This window comes from Tasmannia lanceolata, unplaced genomic scaffold (assembly GCF_043159265.1).
Source record: "Tasmannia lanceolata isolate RefF3 unplaced genomic scaffold, GAP_Taslan_0.1 ptg000019l, whole genome shotgun sequence".
Lineage (NCBI taxonomy): Eukaryota > Viridiplantae > Streptophyta > Magnoliopsida > Canellales > Winteraceae > Tasmannia > Tasmannia lanceolata.
This window is the reverse complement of record NW_027518696.1, coordinates 9,858,637-9,877,035: the sequence shown is the minus strand read 5'-3', so window position 1 is coordinate 9,877,035 and position 18,399 is coordinate 9,858,637. Positions and strand designations below refer to the sequence as shown.

At 40.4% G+C, this 18,399-nt stretch overlaps 1 protein-coding gene across 1 annotated transcript in view; it reads left to right on the top strand.

The window, feature by feature from the left end:
* LOC143853553 (uncharacterized) overlaps positions 1 to 18,399 on the top strand; it is a 65,300-nt gene that overhangs the window by 11,857 nt on the left and 35,044 nt on the right. Inside the window, exons 8-10 of the mRNA XM_077363363.1 lie at positions 9,655 to 9,714; positions 17,704 to 17,803; positions 17,904 to 17,981. Coding sequence (XP_077219478.1) covers positions 9,655 to 9,714; positions 17,704 to 17,803; positions 17,904 to 17,981 — 238 coding nt within the window. The remainder of the gene's footprint in view (positions 1 to 9,654; positions 9,715 to 17,703; positions 17,804 to 17,903; positions 17,982 to 18,399) is intronic.

The following is an 18,399-nucleotide window of genomic DNA, read 5'->3' as shown; positions in this document are numbered from 1 at the left end:
CATGATTGGCCCCTTTATCAGCTAGTTGTGAAGAATGCTTTTTTCCTTGCCGACCTCATCGAGGAGGTGTACATGGAGTAGCCTCATGTGTATGTTGCTTAGGGGGAGATCTCCTCCATGTGTCGCCTGCGTAAATCTCACCATGGCTTAAATCAATCTCCTCGAGCATGGTTTGGGAGATTCAGTGAGGCTGTAATGCGTTTTGGCATGAAACAATGCGCCGTCGATCACTATGTTTTCAGTCATCAGTCTGCGGCTGTTCGTGTTCTTCTGATAGTATATGCTGATGATATTATCATTACTGGCAGTAACTTAGTGTGTATATAGAAATTGAAGGCCCTCTTGCAGAAGGAGTTTTCCACCAAAGATCCATGTCGGTTGAGGTATTTTTTGGGATTGAGGTAGCCCACTATACTAGAGGTCTCTCCCTCTCACAAAGAAAGTGTGTGATGGATTTATTAGATGAGACATGTTATCTTGGGGTGAAACTTGCTGCTGTGCCCAAGGACCCTAATGTGAAACTTTGTCTAGACGAGGGTGATTTGTTAGATGACCCTGACAGATATAGAAGGTTGGCTGGCAAACTCATATATCTCACAGTCACTTGCCTAGACATCTCATTTGTTTGCTGTTGGGGTAGTCAATCAGTGTATGAGCTCGCCTCGTACTTCTCACTAGGCCGCGGTGCTTCAGATTCTCAGGTACTTCAAAGGCGCTCCAGGGAGAGGCTTATTAATTAAGAAGCATGGTCATAGAAAAATAGAAGGGCTCTCTGATGCAGATTGGGCATGATCTACAATAGATAGAAGATCAATCACTGGATATTGCACCTTCGTAGGAGGTAACTTGGTGTTATGGCGAAGCAAGAAACATGATCTCATTGTAAAATCCACAGAAGCCGAATACAGGGGCCATGGCTCACACGAGTGGAGAACTGATTAGGTTGCGCCCCCTTTTGTCGGATATTGATATCGCTCATTTCTCTCCTTCTCAGTTGTATTGTGATAATCTGGCCGTGATTCATATTGCTACAAATCCAGTCTCCCATGAGCGGACTAAACACATTGAGGTGGATTGCCATTTCATCCGTCAGAGAATCCAGAAGGGCGAGATATGCACAATTTTTACTAGACTAGTGCATCAACTGGCTGATATGTTAAACAAATCCTTAAGTAAGGCTAAGTTGAGCGATATTTCTAACAAGCTAGGAATGTATGATATATACATTCCAACTTGAGGGGGAGTGTTGGAAGGTGTATGCATATGCCTAAGGGCATTATGGTCTTTGTACTTTTCTCTCTCTTAATTTCAATACATAAGTGAGGGGAAGCAACTCTCCAACTCACTCTTTCTCTTCTGTTCTCTTCCTCAACAAAGATTAAGATGATGAGCGCTTCCATTTCAGTGCTCATGAATTTTACTAAAGTCTTCGATGTTGATTGTAATGATGCTTCTCAGGTTGGCATCGGAGATGTCCTCAGTCAGGAGGGACGCTCCCGGCTCTGACAAAAACCAATCCGTGTCATATGGAGCAAGCTCCTTGAATTTACCAGTCTTTCATTACCTCAGTCCACTGAGGTAGCTCAATCTATTCACCAAACCAAAATCAATAAAAAAACTCCATAGCACAAAAAAAATAAAAAATAAAATAAAATAATCGAATGGAATTTTACAGAAGACTCATAGTTCAACCAATAGACCCACATTGTTGCAACGGCGTTCCTGTAATAAGTACTGATTTCCTTTTCAACCAAAGCAATTTAAATTGGGAAATGTTATCACCACAAACATGTTTCATATCTTTTCGTTTTTAATTGGCTTGTCAGAGCTTTTTGGGAATGGTAATGACCTTTGACAGCTCTTTAAATAATAAAAGATAAGATGTGTTTGTGCGAATATCAAAACATGGTTTTGCTGATAACATTTCCCTTTTAATTACAGAAACCCCACAAGTTGTTCAAAAACTCAGTAACTCCTTTGCAGGTCAAGACACAAGACAAGTTATAGCCTAAAACAAAATTTAACCTTGGTTTGAGTCCAATCAAAGTTGTAAAAAGAAAACCATGCCAACCTAACTCATGGCAGCTTCATGTCCAATTTGTCTCAGGATGAACTTATGTAACATTGACCAAATATGATAGCTCCAGTCATTATCCACAATTAGATTCTTTGCCGTTGGCAATATCACTGTATATAGACTTAACACATTATTCCTATCTCTTAAAAACTCTTCCAATTGTTTATACTGGAGATTTAAGAGAGGATCACAAACAATTACCATTAAAAATTGCTTGGCAGGTGAGAACATTTATTTATGATGTTTAAAATTCCTCTAATGATAACACAAATCAATATCATATGGTAAACTGATGGCAACAAGAATACACACACACACACACACACACACATTTATGTGTATATATACGTGTACACACACACACATTTATGTGTATATATACGTGTACACACACACACACACACAAGTATTCAGGCCCATGCTATGCATGGTGAAAAATGGTAGGGCTACACAAGAAGGTTAGAAGAATAGGTGAAAAATGCAATATGAAGCAGTTCTGTGTGTACTTGGTTGATTGGATGCCTACATGAATCCTATGTCATATATTTCTATTTCAGAAACACAGTTTATCGTCTATAAAATTATTTTCATGTCCCTGGGAGCGGTTATTTGTTTCGGCTTGTATAGCCTATCACTCATATATATGGTCATATGAAAGGCAGGGATAAATAGAGAACATAGAAATACATGATAAGGTAATTTTGAACAACACGATGGATTACACAGCAGAGTTTCATAGAATTACATGTTCGTTAAATCTAAAAGATGGAAATCTGTAACCAAACTTGCAATTGGGGTATAGAATCCAAGTCATGGACTGCAATGTAATTTAGCCCCTGCACCTAAAACAAAGAAACATTAACCCAATGAAGATTGACAATGATGCATATTTAATGGAGTTCAAACGGATGGAAGGGATGAGTGCATTTTTTTTGAATGGCGGAAGGGATGAGTGTAAGGGTGGCAACGGTTCGGTTTGAGTCAAACCGAACCGAACTGAACATGCTTACACTCCAAGCCGAAACCGAACCAAACCGAACATATATATATATATATATATATATACCGAACCGATGAAAAGGGGCACATTTATCATTTTCCTATGAAAAGGGGCGCATTTATCATTTTCCTATTAAAAGGGGCGCATTTATCATTGTCCAGATTGAACCAAACCGAACCGAAACCGAAACCGAACTGATCATCGGTTTGGTTCTACAGAACCGAAACCGAACCGAAATTTGAATCGGTTTGGTTTAACCAAACCGAAACCTACCGTTTGGTTTCAGCTCTGTTTCAGTTCAGTTCGGCCAATTTTGCCACCCCTAGATGAGTGCTTGTATAGTTGTACCTGATATACAACCTACTGTTAGGTCACCACATAAAAGAGCCCAAATCTTAATAAAAATCCAGTGGTAATATGACTCCTCCCAACAGCAAAATCGGCTTCATGCCCTCTTTGCCGAAAACCCAAAACCAAAAAAAAAAAAAGCCTTGGGGATTTCAGATTGTAGAGCTCTTTAAAATTTCTCTTTCATCAGTCCTCCCTAACCTTGGGGATTCTGGCGATTTTTTTTCAATGTTGCCAAACATGCCCTAAATCTATACCCTAAATTTATAGTTGGTAAGTAAATAACTAAATATCATAGATTATTGAACCTTCGGGTTTTTTTTCATAGTTGCCAGACATGTCCTAAATCTACAGTTGGCAAATAAAGGAATGAAAGTCGCAGATTCTCGACTTTGAAAACAAAACTCGCAGATTTAGCACACGGAAATAAGAACAACCAAAAAACAGATTAGCTTTTACAGAGAGAGAGGGAGCATAATCACAAGGGCATGTCTGACCTCGGCTGGTTGTCCTTGACTGGCGGGTTGGCTTCGCCGGAAAAGAGACATATGGGACGTAGAGCGAACATATTCGAGAAAATGGTAGGGGCGGTTGGCCAGCATTGATCTCGCCGGTGACGGAAGGGGTGGACGGGAACGAAAGACTTGATTGGATGTGATCGGTTTTTCACAATAACATCTTCGAGGCAAGAGCACTCAATATCGTCAAGGGAAAAAGCACCTAGGTATTTGACATTCATGTGTTTGTTGGAGAGAGAGAGAGAGAGAGAGAGAGAGAGAGAGAGAGAGAGAGAGAGAGATGAATGCAATTTAATTGTAATTGGGGTAACTGCAATACACGACTCTAGGTTAGTTTAGGTAGTGGAGCATGTGAAATTGACGTGGATCGCAGGAAACAGAGATGGTTGGCGCTTCTCTTTGATTTCGAAATGGTTGGCGCTTCTTTTTGGCAAAAGCGAGAAAAGATTATTAGCTGTGAAAAACTGAATTTCAAGGTGAAAATGTTTTCTTGAAAAAATAAGCGTGACAAATGGAAAGAAACATGCTTAGTATAAATTATGAGGGCGTGGTTTCTGAGCTTTAGCTCAGGTTGAGCTAGAGCTTAGAATACACCATCTCCCATAGTAGTTTGACTCATCTAACCCATTCATTTTATACTACTTCACATAGATAGGGTGTTCCTAACAAACCAGCTCCATACCATAATCCTAACCATCCGATCTATAGGACTATAATTTCTAGCCATCCATTCTAAACCTTCACAAATCATAACCCTAACCATAACCCATAACCCTAACCCTAACCATAACCCTAAGCATAATCTATAAAATAAATGGGTTGGATGACTCAACCAACTATGGAGTAGTGGTTTCTGAGCTCGAGCTGAGAAACCTTTTCCCAATAAATTATAGATATTTATATATATAAATAACTATAAAAAAATATTTATTTATATTTAGATAAATATAAATAAATATCATATTAAAAAAATAAAATAAAAATAAATATGTATATATCATAGTTGTAAATTTCGTTTCGGTGGCCATTTCGCTTTGGCCACCGAAACAAAATTTTGGTGGGATTTCGGTGCATTTCGGTCGAAACTTTTCGGTCACACAAAAAAATATTAAAAAATATGAGAAAAATCCCAAAAAATAAAAAATCAATAAAAAGGATAAAAAACTAATAAATAGTCCAAAATATGTGTCCTAAAAGGCATATTCATTACTTAAACACTTAAAGTCTTGCACAAGTTCAACTGATAGTCTGATACATATAAGAACATAAAAAAAAGAGATACATGAAAGTGAAACATAGACAATAGCTAGTAGCAACAACTCTCAGTCATCATAACCCGGATGATCATACTCAATGTCGTCGTCGCCGCCGCCGCCACAACTTGGACCACCAGTAGGGACATCTTCTTCAAGAGGCATGACAAAGTCGTCGTCGTCGTCCCCGGCTCCAACCACAGTAGTAGGTGCTTCAAGATTTTCCCACCCAATGTCTTCCGGCGTGAAAATGACATCTTCTTCTGCCACCCAATCCATCATGACATCCAGATGGTCTATGCTCAAAGGGTCACTAGTGGTAGATGATTTCCTCAACAAGTCCCTGAAAAGGAAAACATTAAGTTTAATGTCAAAGGTTAAACTTAAAAGCTTAAAGTGATGAGGTGAGAGTTGAAAACATTATATTACGCTGTATACCTTTGCCGAAACTTAAGGTTGTAATGGATAAACACCAAGTCATCCAATCTCTGGTGTTCCAACCTATTTCTCTTTGCGAAGTGAATGTGTTCGAAGGTGCTCAAGTTCCTTTCACACCCAGTCGCACTGTAGGTCTAACTCAGGATTCTGATCGCAAAGCTCTGTAATTCTTCCACGTCACCTCCGAATTGATTCCATCTTGCAATTGTAAAGTAACAAATAGTAAAGCATTATTTGTTGAGAAACTGAAAGTTAAAATGAATTATACTTAATTAAACAAACAACTTAAATATACTTGGTCCCAACTTCATTCGGTTGCGGATTGCAAGCTTCATGCCAAACATACCCTTAGCCTCTCGATAATCCTCAATTTTATTGGTGATGAGGTCTTGTGCACCTTCATCAGGTACCAGTCGAGTGATGCATGCCAGCAAGCCTCTGGTTACTTCATTGTACCTAGAGAAGGTAGGAGTGAAAAAGAGAGCAGGGTTAAGAAAATATCCTGCATGAAGGGGACTATGGAGTTGCTTATCCCATCTTGGTCGATGATCCTCTAGATGGGCATGTAATCTGATTTTTTCTTCAACCTCTCCTTGATGTTCTCTTTCGCCCTATCCATGGCCTCATATAGGTAACCCATCGCCGGTTTGTCCTGCCGATCTACCAAACGTAGCACTCTCACTAAAGGCTTGCTGATGTTTAGGATGTACTTGCATTGGTCCCAAAAAGATTTGTTCACACAGTACGAACTACCCCTTCACTCAGTGGGTGTTGGACAAACCTACTGGTACTATACTCGTTAGACACGAACATCCGCTGAAGTGCTTTCCGATTCAACACCAGACTTTGTATGCTAATGAAATTTTTAGCAAATCTGGTCGAAGCAGGACGACACAAGTCCTTCCCACCTGTGAACTTCTTCCTCATCAAATTCAAGAGGCCTCCATGGTTGTAGATGAACTTTGTAATCGTCCGAGCCCTCTCAATTGTGCTTGCTTTGTGAGGAAATACACTCGGTTTGCACAGATGCTCCAAGATGAGATCTAAGCAATGGCCTGCGCACGGAGTCCAGAAGAATGTATCATATGCGGCTTCTAGTCTTTTCTCAGCAGCTTTATAACTTGGCTCACTGTCAGTTACAAACTGCACCACATATTCTGGATTCACCTCTGCGACAATCTTTTCAAAGATTTTGAATAATTCATCGGCATTCTTCACTATCCCGATGCATCAACGGATTTGAGGAATATGACTCATTTAGGGTAGTACACCAAAAAGTTGATTAGGGAACGTTGTTTGGTGTCTGTCCATCCATCAGCTATAATGCTACAGCTAATGTATCTCCATGACATCTTAATCTCCTCAAAGTAGTTGTTTACCTCATCCACTGTATTCTTCAAAATGGAACTCCTTAAAGCATGATAAGTAGGTGCCTTATAACCCGAACCCACGGCATTCACAGCATCAAACATAGGTTGCCAGAAAGGTGAATTGGCAACGTTGAAAGGGAGATGGGCATCGTAGCAAACCATGCCAACCGCCATGTCTGCTCTATCCACTGTTTCTTTGGTAGCCAAAGCACTTTTAATGCTTGGCTGGGTTTCCTGGGTTGTTCGTGGTGCAAAGAAATTCCTGATCTCTCCTGTGATTCCCTTCTTGCTTTTTGTACCACTCGGTTCTACAAGAACTTCCTTACCCCTTCGCTGAGGCAATGGTGTGCCAATGTTTTCTTCATCATCCTGCTCTTCTTCTTCGTCTAGTGTGCCATAAAAACCTCCAACCTCTACTCTGGATAAGCTCATCCTAGCCCTTTCTTTTCTCTTTGCATCTAAAAGTTGCTTCATTCGATATTTTACATCTTCAGTCACTTTTTTGTATAATGCTACCTCACCAGGAACAACCGTTAAATGTTCTTTCAAGCGGGTTATACCTCCACCCGATCTGACTTTGTCATAGAATATGCAAGTTACTTTACTTTTTTGACCCGTAACCAATGTACCGTAAGCCCATGCCGGGTCATCCGATCTAGCGGGTGTCGAACCAATAGAGGATGCTCCTGCAGAAGGTCCCGACCCACTCATTCTGAAATGAAGTAGAAGAAGGGGGAAAATGAATTAGAAGAAAGGAAATGGAAACAAATTACAAAAAAATGAAGTAGAAGGGGACAAATGAAGTAAGAAAAAAAAGAAAGGAAACCATTCAAAAAAAAAAAGAAAAAAAAGAAAGGAAATGGAAAGAAATAAAGAGAACCTTGAGGTTGAACTTGAGTTGAAGAGAATAAGATAATATTAGCCTTCACTCACTTGAAATTTGTGGTGTAACTTGTAAGCCTTCACTTGAAATTTGTAGTATAACTTCTAATTTGCAAGCCTTTGGAAATAGTTCTTGTAGTTGTAAGTTGAAGGTAGGCCTTCCCTTTGCTCCAAAATGGACTTGGATTGAGTTGAAGAAGAGTGTAGACTTGTAGGTAATTTAGTAAAATAGATAGTGTAAGTGAAAGTAGAAAAGAGAAGGAGAATCACTTATGTGAAGGTGGAGGAGAAGAAGGTAGCGGAAAGGCTATTTATAGAGTTTTTTATTGTTTGTGCAAGTAAAAATGACTAAAATACCCTTCCCAACAGCTATAAACGGTCACATTTTGAGCCTAAAATGGTCAAAAACCCAAAAGAACCGTTACAGGGGCATTGAGGTAATTTCTGCAAAAAACAGTCAAACTAGCCGTTATAGGCTATTTTGGACGAAATTCAAAATTTCGTCTATTTCGGACGAAATCCGAAATTTCGGACGAAATGACCGAGATTTCGGATGAAATGAAATTTTGATGATTTCGTTCCGTTTTCGGAACGAAACGAAACGAAATTTATAACACTATATATAAGGACTTGCTAGGCAATTTTTTGAAATGCCATTTCGCATTTCATATTTTCAGGAGAGAACAACCATCTCGTAGCGGTTTTGTCTTATTCATTTAACTCATCTGAGGTGGCTGTTCTCTCCTGAAAATGTTTGATTCTTGGCCCATGCTATTCATGGGTGTAAAATAATGGGCCACATCTCATCAGAACCATGGTTTAAAATTTCGGTTTCGGTAACCGTTTCGGACCCCACCGAAAACCGAAATTTCGGTGAAATTTGGTAATTTGGTTCGAAATTCCAGACCGAAATTCTGAAAATTTGTAACACTTTTTTTAAAATAAAGGCATTTAATCGAAATTTCGGAAATTTTGGTCTGAAATTCGGTAAATGGCAAAAAATGAAATTTCGGTAAATTTCGGTTTCAGTCCCCACCGAAATCCGGATTTCAGATTTCGGTCAAAATTTAAAACCATGATCAGAACATGATGTGTAAAATGGTGTTCCCCACCCTATGCTTGGGCTTGGATGGAGATCGTGGGGCCCACGACATCAAAACATGAGGTAAAATGGTGGGCTCCATCCCGTCAAACACAAGGTAAAATTGTGGGCCCCACCCGATGCATAGGTTTGAGTGGAGTTGGTGGGACCCCCACCCTATCAAAACATGATGTAAAATGGTGGGCCCCACCCTAATGCATCGATTTTGGGCGGAGATGGTGGCGCACTCATGGGTGTAATATGGTGGGCCCCACCGTATTACTGAGTACCTCAAGGTTTGAGTTACGCAGCCTCAGCCAATCATGCTATAGGGCCAACCCCATACACATTTATCTTAGCCATTTTGGTGTTTATACTGCGTTTCAATCTCCAACTTTACCTTCTAATCGCCAACGCACCTCGGTTGATGCCCCTAGTTTCTGTTTCTCTCTGCACGGATTGAGACTCCTTGAGGATTAGTTGTTTTTGAAGACAAATCCTGTCATATTTCCTTCTTGGCCCTTGGACTAGAACGTAATTTTGACAACTGAGTATATTGTTTGATGTTAATGCGTCCTAGTTTTATTGATTGGTGATAAGAAAAGATTTATCTTCTCGTTTATTTTGGTTTTCCTTATTCCTTTTGCAGACATGCTTCTGTGCTAAGAAATTCTGATGTGGATGCAGACCGTGGTGGAGAGTGGTGTTGCAGATCAGATGCGTGTGGTGGAGCTTATATTACAAGATGTAAGTGTCCCACAAAGTTTGTAAGCATGATTTGAGAAAAATAAGATTCTTGGTCTGCACGGTTGAATGATAGCATATAAAAAAATAATGCAAAAATCTGTATAAAATGAACCATGCCTACATGTATTGTTATTGTTTGTTCTGTTTCAGTGATACCGGTATTTCGGCTGCGGTGGAAAAGATCTTTGATACCTTACCTTAAATATCTATGATTACTCCCGTTGACAATTGAGTCAGGTTGAGAGTGCAATCCCCGATTCTTCAAATGGAAGTAATTAATCTATGTTTAAAAGGAGAAGTGAAAAATTTCCAGTTTTAGGTACTGCTATTTGGAAAAACAATCAATGTTAGCGATCTGAAAATCTAGGAGTTAAATTCCAATTTTTTTCCATGAACAGTGTAGTCGTGATTCCACGTTTGATAAAAGGTCAAAAGACATTGAATTGAGAGAAGTTTTCAGAAAGAAAGTGTTATTTTGTCGAAACACAATGAATTGAGAAAAGTTTTCAGAAAGAAAGCGTTGTTTGATTAGTGATTACAGATTTTGGATCAGGTCTCTCTTTTGTTTTGATAATTGTAAAAATGAGACAAGACATGGGTATACGACCCCAATTTCAGTTTTTCCTTGCTGCTCTGTTTTCAGGAGGATGTTATTAGCTTAGAGTATAATTTGGCTTACAAAGCAGTAGAGATGGAATATGGATGCTATGGCCGTTTCTGCTTTGTAGAACTGGTTGATGCTATTAGTATTCTATTAGTCTCTTTTGTAAAATCACTTGTTATTACCAACACGAAAAGTTTTAATTTTAGTTGTTCGATACATTACATGGCTTATTGGTAATTGGTTTTTAGCATTTGTTTACACATGTACTGCACGTTCATCATTTTTATTTTATGCCGGTGATATTTTTGGAAACATTTAATTTGATTGTGTATGCATTTAGGGGATACCGTGGAATAAACTTATCTAAGGGCCCTCAATTTCCTATGAGATGTTGTGGGCTCACATGCATGATGTTAGCATGATCTAGAGTTCTAGACTATTCATCTATAGTTACAGAAGTTCCATGATATGATGGTTAGGATTTATTTATTTTTTAATGGTGATATGATGGCTAGGATTGTGTAATCATTGTGCTTTTTGGTTTGGGGCACCCTCTGGTGGCCCTGCTGGATCAGCAGTCTGAGATATGGATTTGATGTGAGTGTGATAGAGACCATCTTTAACAAAGTAATAAATCTTAGGATTAAGCAACTATAAGTTTCAAAGAAACATGGGATAATCAAGTAATAGTGCATTCACGTAAAAGAGCGACAATTAGGATACAATGAATATAATACAGGAAGAAGTACTTGTTTAGTGTATTAGGTTTAGGGGAGGGGATAACAAGAAATATTTGTTAAAGAAGAGTTATTTATAAAATAAGAGTTAATGATGAAAAATGAAGTAAACACTGTATTTGATAATAAAATAGGATTTCACTCGATACAGTATAATAACGCATTGACACTTCAACATTTAAGTCTGACAGTTCTAACAATATGTTTATAAATGTCGATATGTGTCGACAGTGTGTTTGCTGAAAGTTCCAAGGTATCTGCCAAATCATAGGTTCTTGATCTCTGCGTATAAATCTATATTCCCTGCTTAAGAAATCCAGTTCACTACCCTCCAATCCACCGTTAGGATCTCGTCAAGAAATAGTCCAATGGAACTCTCAGACCCTGGAAGGACCAGGAATCCTCCACACTCTGACAAAGTGTGAGGAAAGGGGACAAGTAATGGTATGGTGGTTGAGTGATTTGATGTGATCTTGTCAAGAAAGGTAGTCCAATCGAGCTCTCAGACTCTGGAAGGACCAGGAATGCTCCACACTCTGACGAAGTGTGAGGAATGGGTACAAGTAATGGTATGGTGGTAGAATGATTTGGTGTGATCCAAATCCTTTTGTCATTGTCAGTCTTTTTAATATAGCAGGAATCCAGAATTTTAAAAATCCTGGCCACCCAATCGTTCTCTCTGTCTAAAAACTTACGCTGGAAGCTAATCTTCCAAGAGACCAGCGCCTCCAGCCACTCAAAAACAATCTTGGACGAAAGCATTTATATCATAATCCACATGAAACAAATCAGGGAAAAGCTCCACCAGTGAAGCCTCTTCACACCATTTATCGTGCCTAAATTTAATTCTATCACCCTTATAGACTCTAAATCTGATCCCCTCATTGAGCTTGTGCTTTTGCTTCAGGATGCTCCTCCACATAGTCAGAGCACCAAATTTGTTCCTATCATAAAAAATCCATTCTGCCATGCGATGAGCCATCAAATGACTTTAGTTCACTGCCTATGCCTTTCTTCTCCATACCTCCATAACTACTTCCCAATGAGAGCTTAGTTAACACCTTTCAATCTCCTAAGGCCTAAGCCATTAGCTCTGATGGGTTTGCAAACCTCCTAAGCAACAAGATGAAACTTCTTATCCTCAGAATCGCCTCGAAGGAACTTCTTATAAATCTGCTAAAAACGATTAATAACACTAATCAAACATCTAAAAAGAGATAGATAGTTGATTAGAATATTAGCAAGCATTGCCTTATTGAGAGATTTCGCTTCCACGTATCTAATTCTCTCCACTCTTTTAACAATATGATCTCACACCCTTTTCCGAAGCCATCAATGAGGCCATAAAGCATGGCTTTATCTATCATTCTATTAAGGGTCTCAGAGACAATAAAGGGGCGGCCCAGTGCACGAGGCTCCCGCCATTGCGGGGTCTGGGGAGGGCTAGATGTATGCAGCTTTACCCCCCTGCTTTTCAGAGAGGCTGTTTCCGTGACTCGAACCCGTGACCACCAGGTCACAATAGAGCAACCTTACCGTTGCGCCAAGGGTCTCAACGACAATCAAAAATAAAAAAAGTGATAGGGGGTCTTCCTGCTTCAGACCTTTGGAAGATATTAAGAAACCTTTTGGCAATCCGTTAACTAGGATGGAGAACCAAGCTGAAGACAGACACACCCCTACCTCATAACACAGGCCCGCCACCTCCCCTCAAATCCCCTCCCCCCAAAAGATAGTCCAAGTAGTCTCATTCTACCCTGTTTGAAGTAATAATCCACCTCCTCAGCCGCTATCAAAATACTGTCAAGAATGTAGAAAAAACTGAAAAATATCTTCTCAACACTGATCGAACACGATGTGCAACAAAAAATGTCAAGAAACGATACAAAGAACACAATCACACAAAAACACAAGATTTTACGTGGTTTGGCATTGCCTATGTCCACGGGGGGAAGATTTTCACAATTTCAGTCGAGGGTTACAACGTTCTTCATGGCCAAGAAACACAAAGAAGACCTAATCCCGCAACCTTAACATGTGGATTATATATATCAACGCCACTACATGGAGAAATTTACCGAAATACCCTTTAGTGAAAAAACAGAAAATAAAAAATTTCTAACGGGGCTCTGCCCTGCACCTCGGCAGCGACTTGTTACGTTTAGGCCCTATTACGTCGTGCATATTACGTTTAGGCCCTATAACATTGCGCACATTAGTCCGTCAGGGTCCTGTATAATGCCACAATACAAGACATATGAGAATTTGCCTCTTCTGAATAAAAGCTGATTAGTTACTGGGTATGATCTTTGGCCAGAACTTATGTAATCACTCCGCCAAAGCTTTAGCTAACGTTTTATATAAGTTCCCCACCAAACTGATCGAATGGAAGTTGGCATTGTTGACCGCCCCCCTCGACTTTAGGAATGAGAGAGACAAAAGTAGCACCCGTGCTTCTGTCTAGTACTAAACCCTCATAAAAGGCCTTAAAGAAATTAGGAATATTGTTTTTTACCGAGTCCCACCAGCTTTGAAAAAGGCCAAACAAAAACCATCCGGACTCGGGGCATGGTCTCTACTCAAGGCAAAAGGCCAAACAAAAACCATCCGGACTCGGGGCATGGTCTCTACTCAAGGCAAAAGGCCAATCCTTATCTCCTCTTCAGCAACATGCTTCTCTAAAAAGACCAAATCCGAATCATCTAATGAGCAAAACTCAGCTCCATTGGGCTCGGAGCAGTCTATTTCTTTTGTTGAGTATATACCCTTATAGATGTCCACAATCTCTTTCGCTATTGCTTCCTTATCCTCCTGAAGAGATCCTTCTATGTGCAAAGCACAAATCCAATTACCTCCTCTTCTGGCACTGGCAATGGCAATCCCCTGAAAATAGGCAATGTTTTTGTATCCCCTTCCTCGAGCGTCCGAGAACTAGAGCCTTGTCTCCAAGAGATTTCTTCCTGCAGCACAAACCTATTATATCCCTCTTTTAAGATCCCTATCTCCTCCACATCCTCCACCCTAGAGAAACCACCTTCATCCGCCATATTAATCTTGTGAATTCGAGAAAGCAGCTGCGCTTTTTTTATTTTTCCATCCCACGTCACTAGTTCTTCAGTTTTTACTCCTTGAGCCAACTCTTCACATAACAGAGTTTTTGGCATATCACAACATCAGTCGGTCCATATACTACCGCTTCCTGCCACCAACCTCCCAATCTCTCCTCCATCTTAGGGATTTTAAGCTAAGCTTGCTCAAAGCGGAAATGGGTTGGACCTCACGGCTCCAACCTAGTATCCAAAAGAATGGGGGCAGCGATCCGATATTGTCCGAGGCCTAGAACATTGATGTGCGCCTGGAAAACCAAAGAGGAGATATATGAAACCTATGATTTGTGGAGACGGACACGGAGTGTCGGACACGGCAAACCCCCAAACTTTAGAAACAGGGACACAGCTAAAATAGATAGTATATGTGATCATGCTTTGTGGATATGAATTCGTGTGTCCATTTTCGACATGGATACAAGTTGTCGTCTAAATGAGGCAAACACAATATTCAATAAAAAAACATAATGTCTCACCTGACACGGTACAAAAACATGTCCACACACCCACATTAAGTCTAACGCTTCCAGCAACACAAGTAAAAGTGTCCAAAGGAGTGTCGACACATGTGGACACGGGTGTTGTGTCGGACACGACAGGACACGTGAGTCAGCAATAAATTCGAAGTGTCGGCCAAATCATAGTATGAAACTTATCAATCCTGCTCATGTTGGAATTCCTCGACCACGTATATTGCGCCTCACTCAAGGGAAGATCGATGAGTTCATTCCTGCTAATAAAATCCGAGATGGTCGTCATACTGGGCCTGCTTCTACAGCAACCAACCCGCATCCACAAATCTAGTCGCATTGAAATTTCCACCAATTCACCGCAGATTCAACCACTTGTTCCTGATGCCATCCAACTCTTCCCAAGGCAACTTGTGGTTTGCCATCTGGTTCGACACTTCGACCCTTAGACTCGTGAAAGTCCACTTGGAATTATTGACTACCTTCTTACCACCACTGTCACAGAGAATCTCCCTCCGAACTCCTCAACTAAACTAATTGCCCCATTGTCCCAAGTAACTAGGATCCCACCGGATGATCCCATTGCGTCTAGATTTACAAAATCCCAGCTGGAACGACCCCCAGCTCCCTGATCTGTCAAATTTTGTTTTCTGAATGCAAAGAAGCTTTGGTTTGTACTTAGACATTATTTGATTTACCTGGGCCTTTTTCTCAAGGGTTCCCAACCCTCTCACATTCCACACTAGAATCTTCTTAGCAAAACAGTCTACCGAGAGTTCTGCCCAAGAGGTAAATTCCCTTTATCTCTTCCTCTACGCCTGCCTCTAGGTTTGCTTGAGGATGCCGAAGGTGGACCATCTCCCTAATCATCTTTCTAAAATTCTCAAATCTTATTTTCTCTTCCGAATCTCGCATCTGATAGTCCCTTAACTCAGCCTTTGAAACATTCTCCTAAGATCCTCCTCTTGCCTTGAAAAGGACAAACCCAGCACCCTACTTGTTTCCACAATATGGTTGACAAAAAGTTCGCTCAGGTCCCTATCTGGTGCTTGCCATGGAATTGAGGGGCTTCTGCCTCATCAGATTGAATAATGTCTGAATGATTAACATCCCCAATGGCCGGCTCAGACTCCTTACTTTTCTTTTTGTTCCTCTTTGGGAAACCAATTCTGCCCACCTCAGCCTCTCCTCAAACCCTGCAACAAGTGAATGGTTCCATGCCGACCCGCCTTACCAATCTCTTATCAAATAAGGGCTTGGATCATTTGCAGCTTAATATTTGTTGTGGTCGTGGTTCTGGGCGGGGGGTTTCACCTACCACACCTTTGAACCTTATCCCTGCATCCTGCACCGAACCAAGAAATTGAGACAAAGATGCATAACTCAAGCAGGTTCTAGAACACGTACCTGAGATAGATGCCTCTATCATCGCCTGAGGAATCAGAAACGTGTCTAATGGCTTACAACTGGTTGAAGAAGAGTCACCCAAAGCCCTTTGAGAGCCCCCTTCCTCCGGTCTGACTACTCCATTATCCAGAACCGAGAGTTCCCTTGTGTTAGACAGGAAGGTTATCAGTGTCTTCTGGGGCTGCCAGCGGCCCAGTGCTGCAACGACCCTCTCATTGGCTAGCATCGAAGAATCAAGTCTCGGGCTCAACACCTTTTACCAATGGAATGGCTTCAATATTACTCGCACCATCATCTCTTGAGGGCCAAGCTATCAAGCTCTTAGGAACCGTCAACGGTGATTGCATTATGCCTGAAGGCTGTCTGCTACCTCTGCCGGCACCTTCAACAACCAACCAAACCTCCAGCAAGTTCCACCCGGGTTTGCATTCATCGGCTTTCACTTTATCAAGGAGGATTAACTCGACTGAGTCGTCCAACAACCTCCTATGGTCAGATCCAGGAGCTACGGGGGAAAGGGAGATTAGTTCTCCTTATGAGATGGGAGATACACTAGGAAGGGAAGGCAGCAAAAGGGAAGATCTGTGCTACTGGTAAGGAGCCACTCTGCCCAGCTCCACACTCTTATTGGAGTTGCAGATTCCTTCATCCAATTCTGCAGGCTCCCCATTCCGATTGTTCGAACCTGGGCCTTGAACTTGAGGAGCACTGCACCTCCCCCCCGCCCTCCATGCAGTAGCCTGCTGGGCCAGAATTGAAGGACATTGCTGGGTCCATCCCACAATCAAGTGGGCTTTCCGATAGTTGCTGCTGGAACATCGCTAGAACCAATCTTGCTCACTTATCACAAAACTTAAATAAGAACGAATAAATTCTTGAAAACCTTTTGCTGTTTCTTGTTGGCCTACTAACCAGAGGGTTTTGTGCTGCTCCATAGTCACTCTCCGGGTACAAAAAACTAAAAAAAGGAGGAGCCGTACCATTTTATAGAAATATTACTTGCTTCAGTTGCATGTGGTATAACTGAGAATCTGGTTATTTTGTTTGTTGGGAGGGACTAATTTTAAAAATTCTGTTTGAGTAGCCTCTTTGTCTGATTCCTTGGGAGGTCACCTTATTCTTTTGGTATTAGTGTAATGTCTTTCAGCATACTAGCTTACAGTGCATTTAATATGGTATAAATTAAATTAATGCTGGGAATCTTAAAAATATTTTGGAGGCAGACCCTGGGTCCTAAGTCTTCAACATTTGTATTTTTCTCTTGGTCTTACTGTATTGCATTCTTTCTCTCATTTCTGAGTTCTCAAAGGAGAGAATGTTTTGCATTGTCTGCTCTTTTTTCCCCATTTTTTAATTTTTTCGTATCTGTTTCTGCAGTGTAATTAGGGTGTGCTCTTTTTCGTTTTTATTTTTAAATTAAACTCATGGTATGGACTATGGATGTCATTTGTATGTGGGTTTCATCTTCAATTATGTATTATTTTTGTGAGCTTCATTTTGTGCCTTTTCTGTGGGGTTTGATAATTCAATTGTTATAAGAATGCTGTAACTTTGTTTTTCACTTTTTCTGCTCTTCCCTTTCTTTTATTCTCATTGATATTAATGGGTCTTTGGACTAATGTGTGTTACTGACTATTTTTCTGTTTTCTCTGTCTTTCTTGCAGCAAGAATTTTTTCCTAAGCTGACAGACTTGTTTAGGATCTGTGAAGACATTGAAAATATTGATGGTCTTCACATGATATTCAAATTAGTCAAGGGCATCAGTCAGTGCTTTGTTTTTACTATGCTATGCCACTTAATTTTAATCTGTTTTCTTGCCTATTGTTGTCACTTAGTAACGTGTTTTTTTTTGGTTTTCTGCAGTTTTACTGAACAGCGCTCAGATCTTTGATAAACTATTTGGGGATCAATTCATCATGGATATTATTGGCTCCCTCGAGTGTAGGTTCTTTTCTGTTTATTTCTCAATTTACATGCTTTGCTCTTATTGCATTTTTTGAACAAGATTTATGATAGCGTGATATACATATTGCAATTCATCTGGTGCTTGGCATGAGAAGCTTGTACTATGATAGAAGATTGGTTGGAGGATGGTGTCGATATTTACTGTTGTAGTTTGCATATTAAGTGACTCAAGGTTCTCCTGGTGATGCCAGTCTTAGCTGACACTGGAGTTTTATACCATGTTCAAGTGACATAGTCTGCAGGAGTCAGGCTGGTAATCTAGGTTCACCCCGCTTGGTTTAATTTTTCTTTCTACTTTTTCTTGCTGTTCATACATATGTTTAACTTCTTATTGCTTCTAGAGTTTATAGCAGTAGCAATTCCCTTGTTTTGTTGTCTTCCAATTGCAGAATTC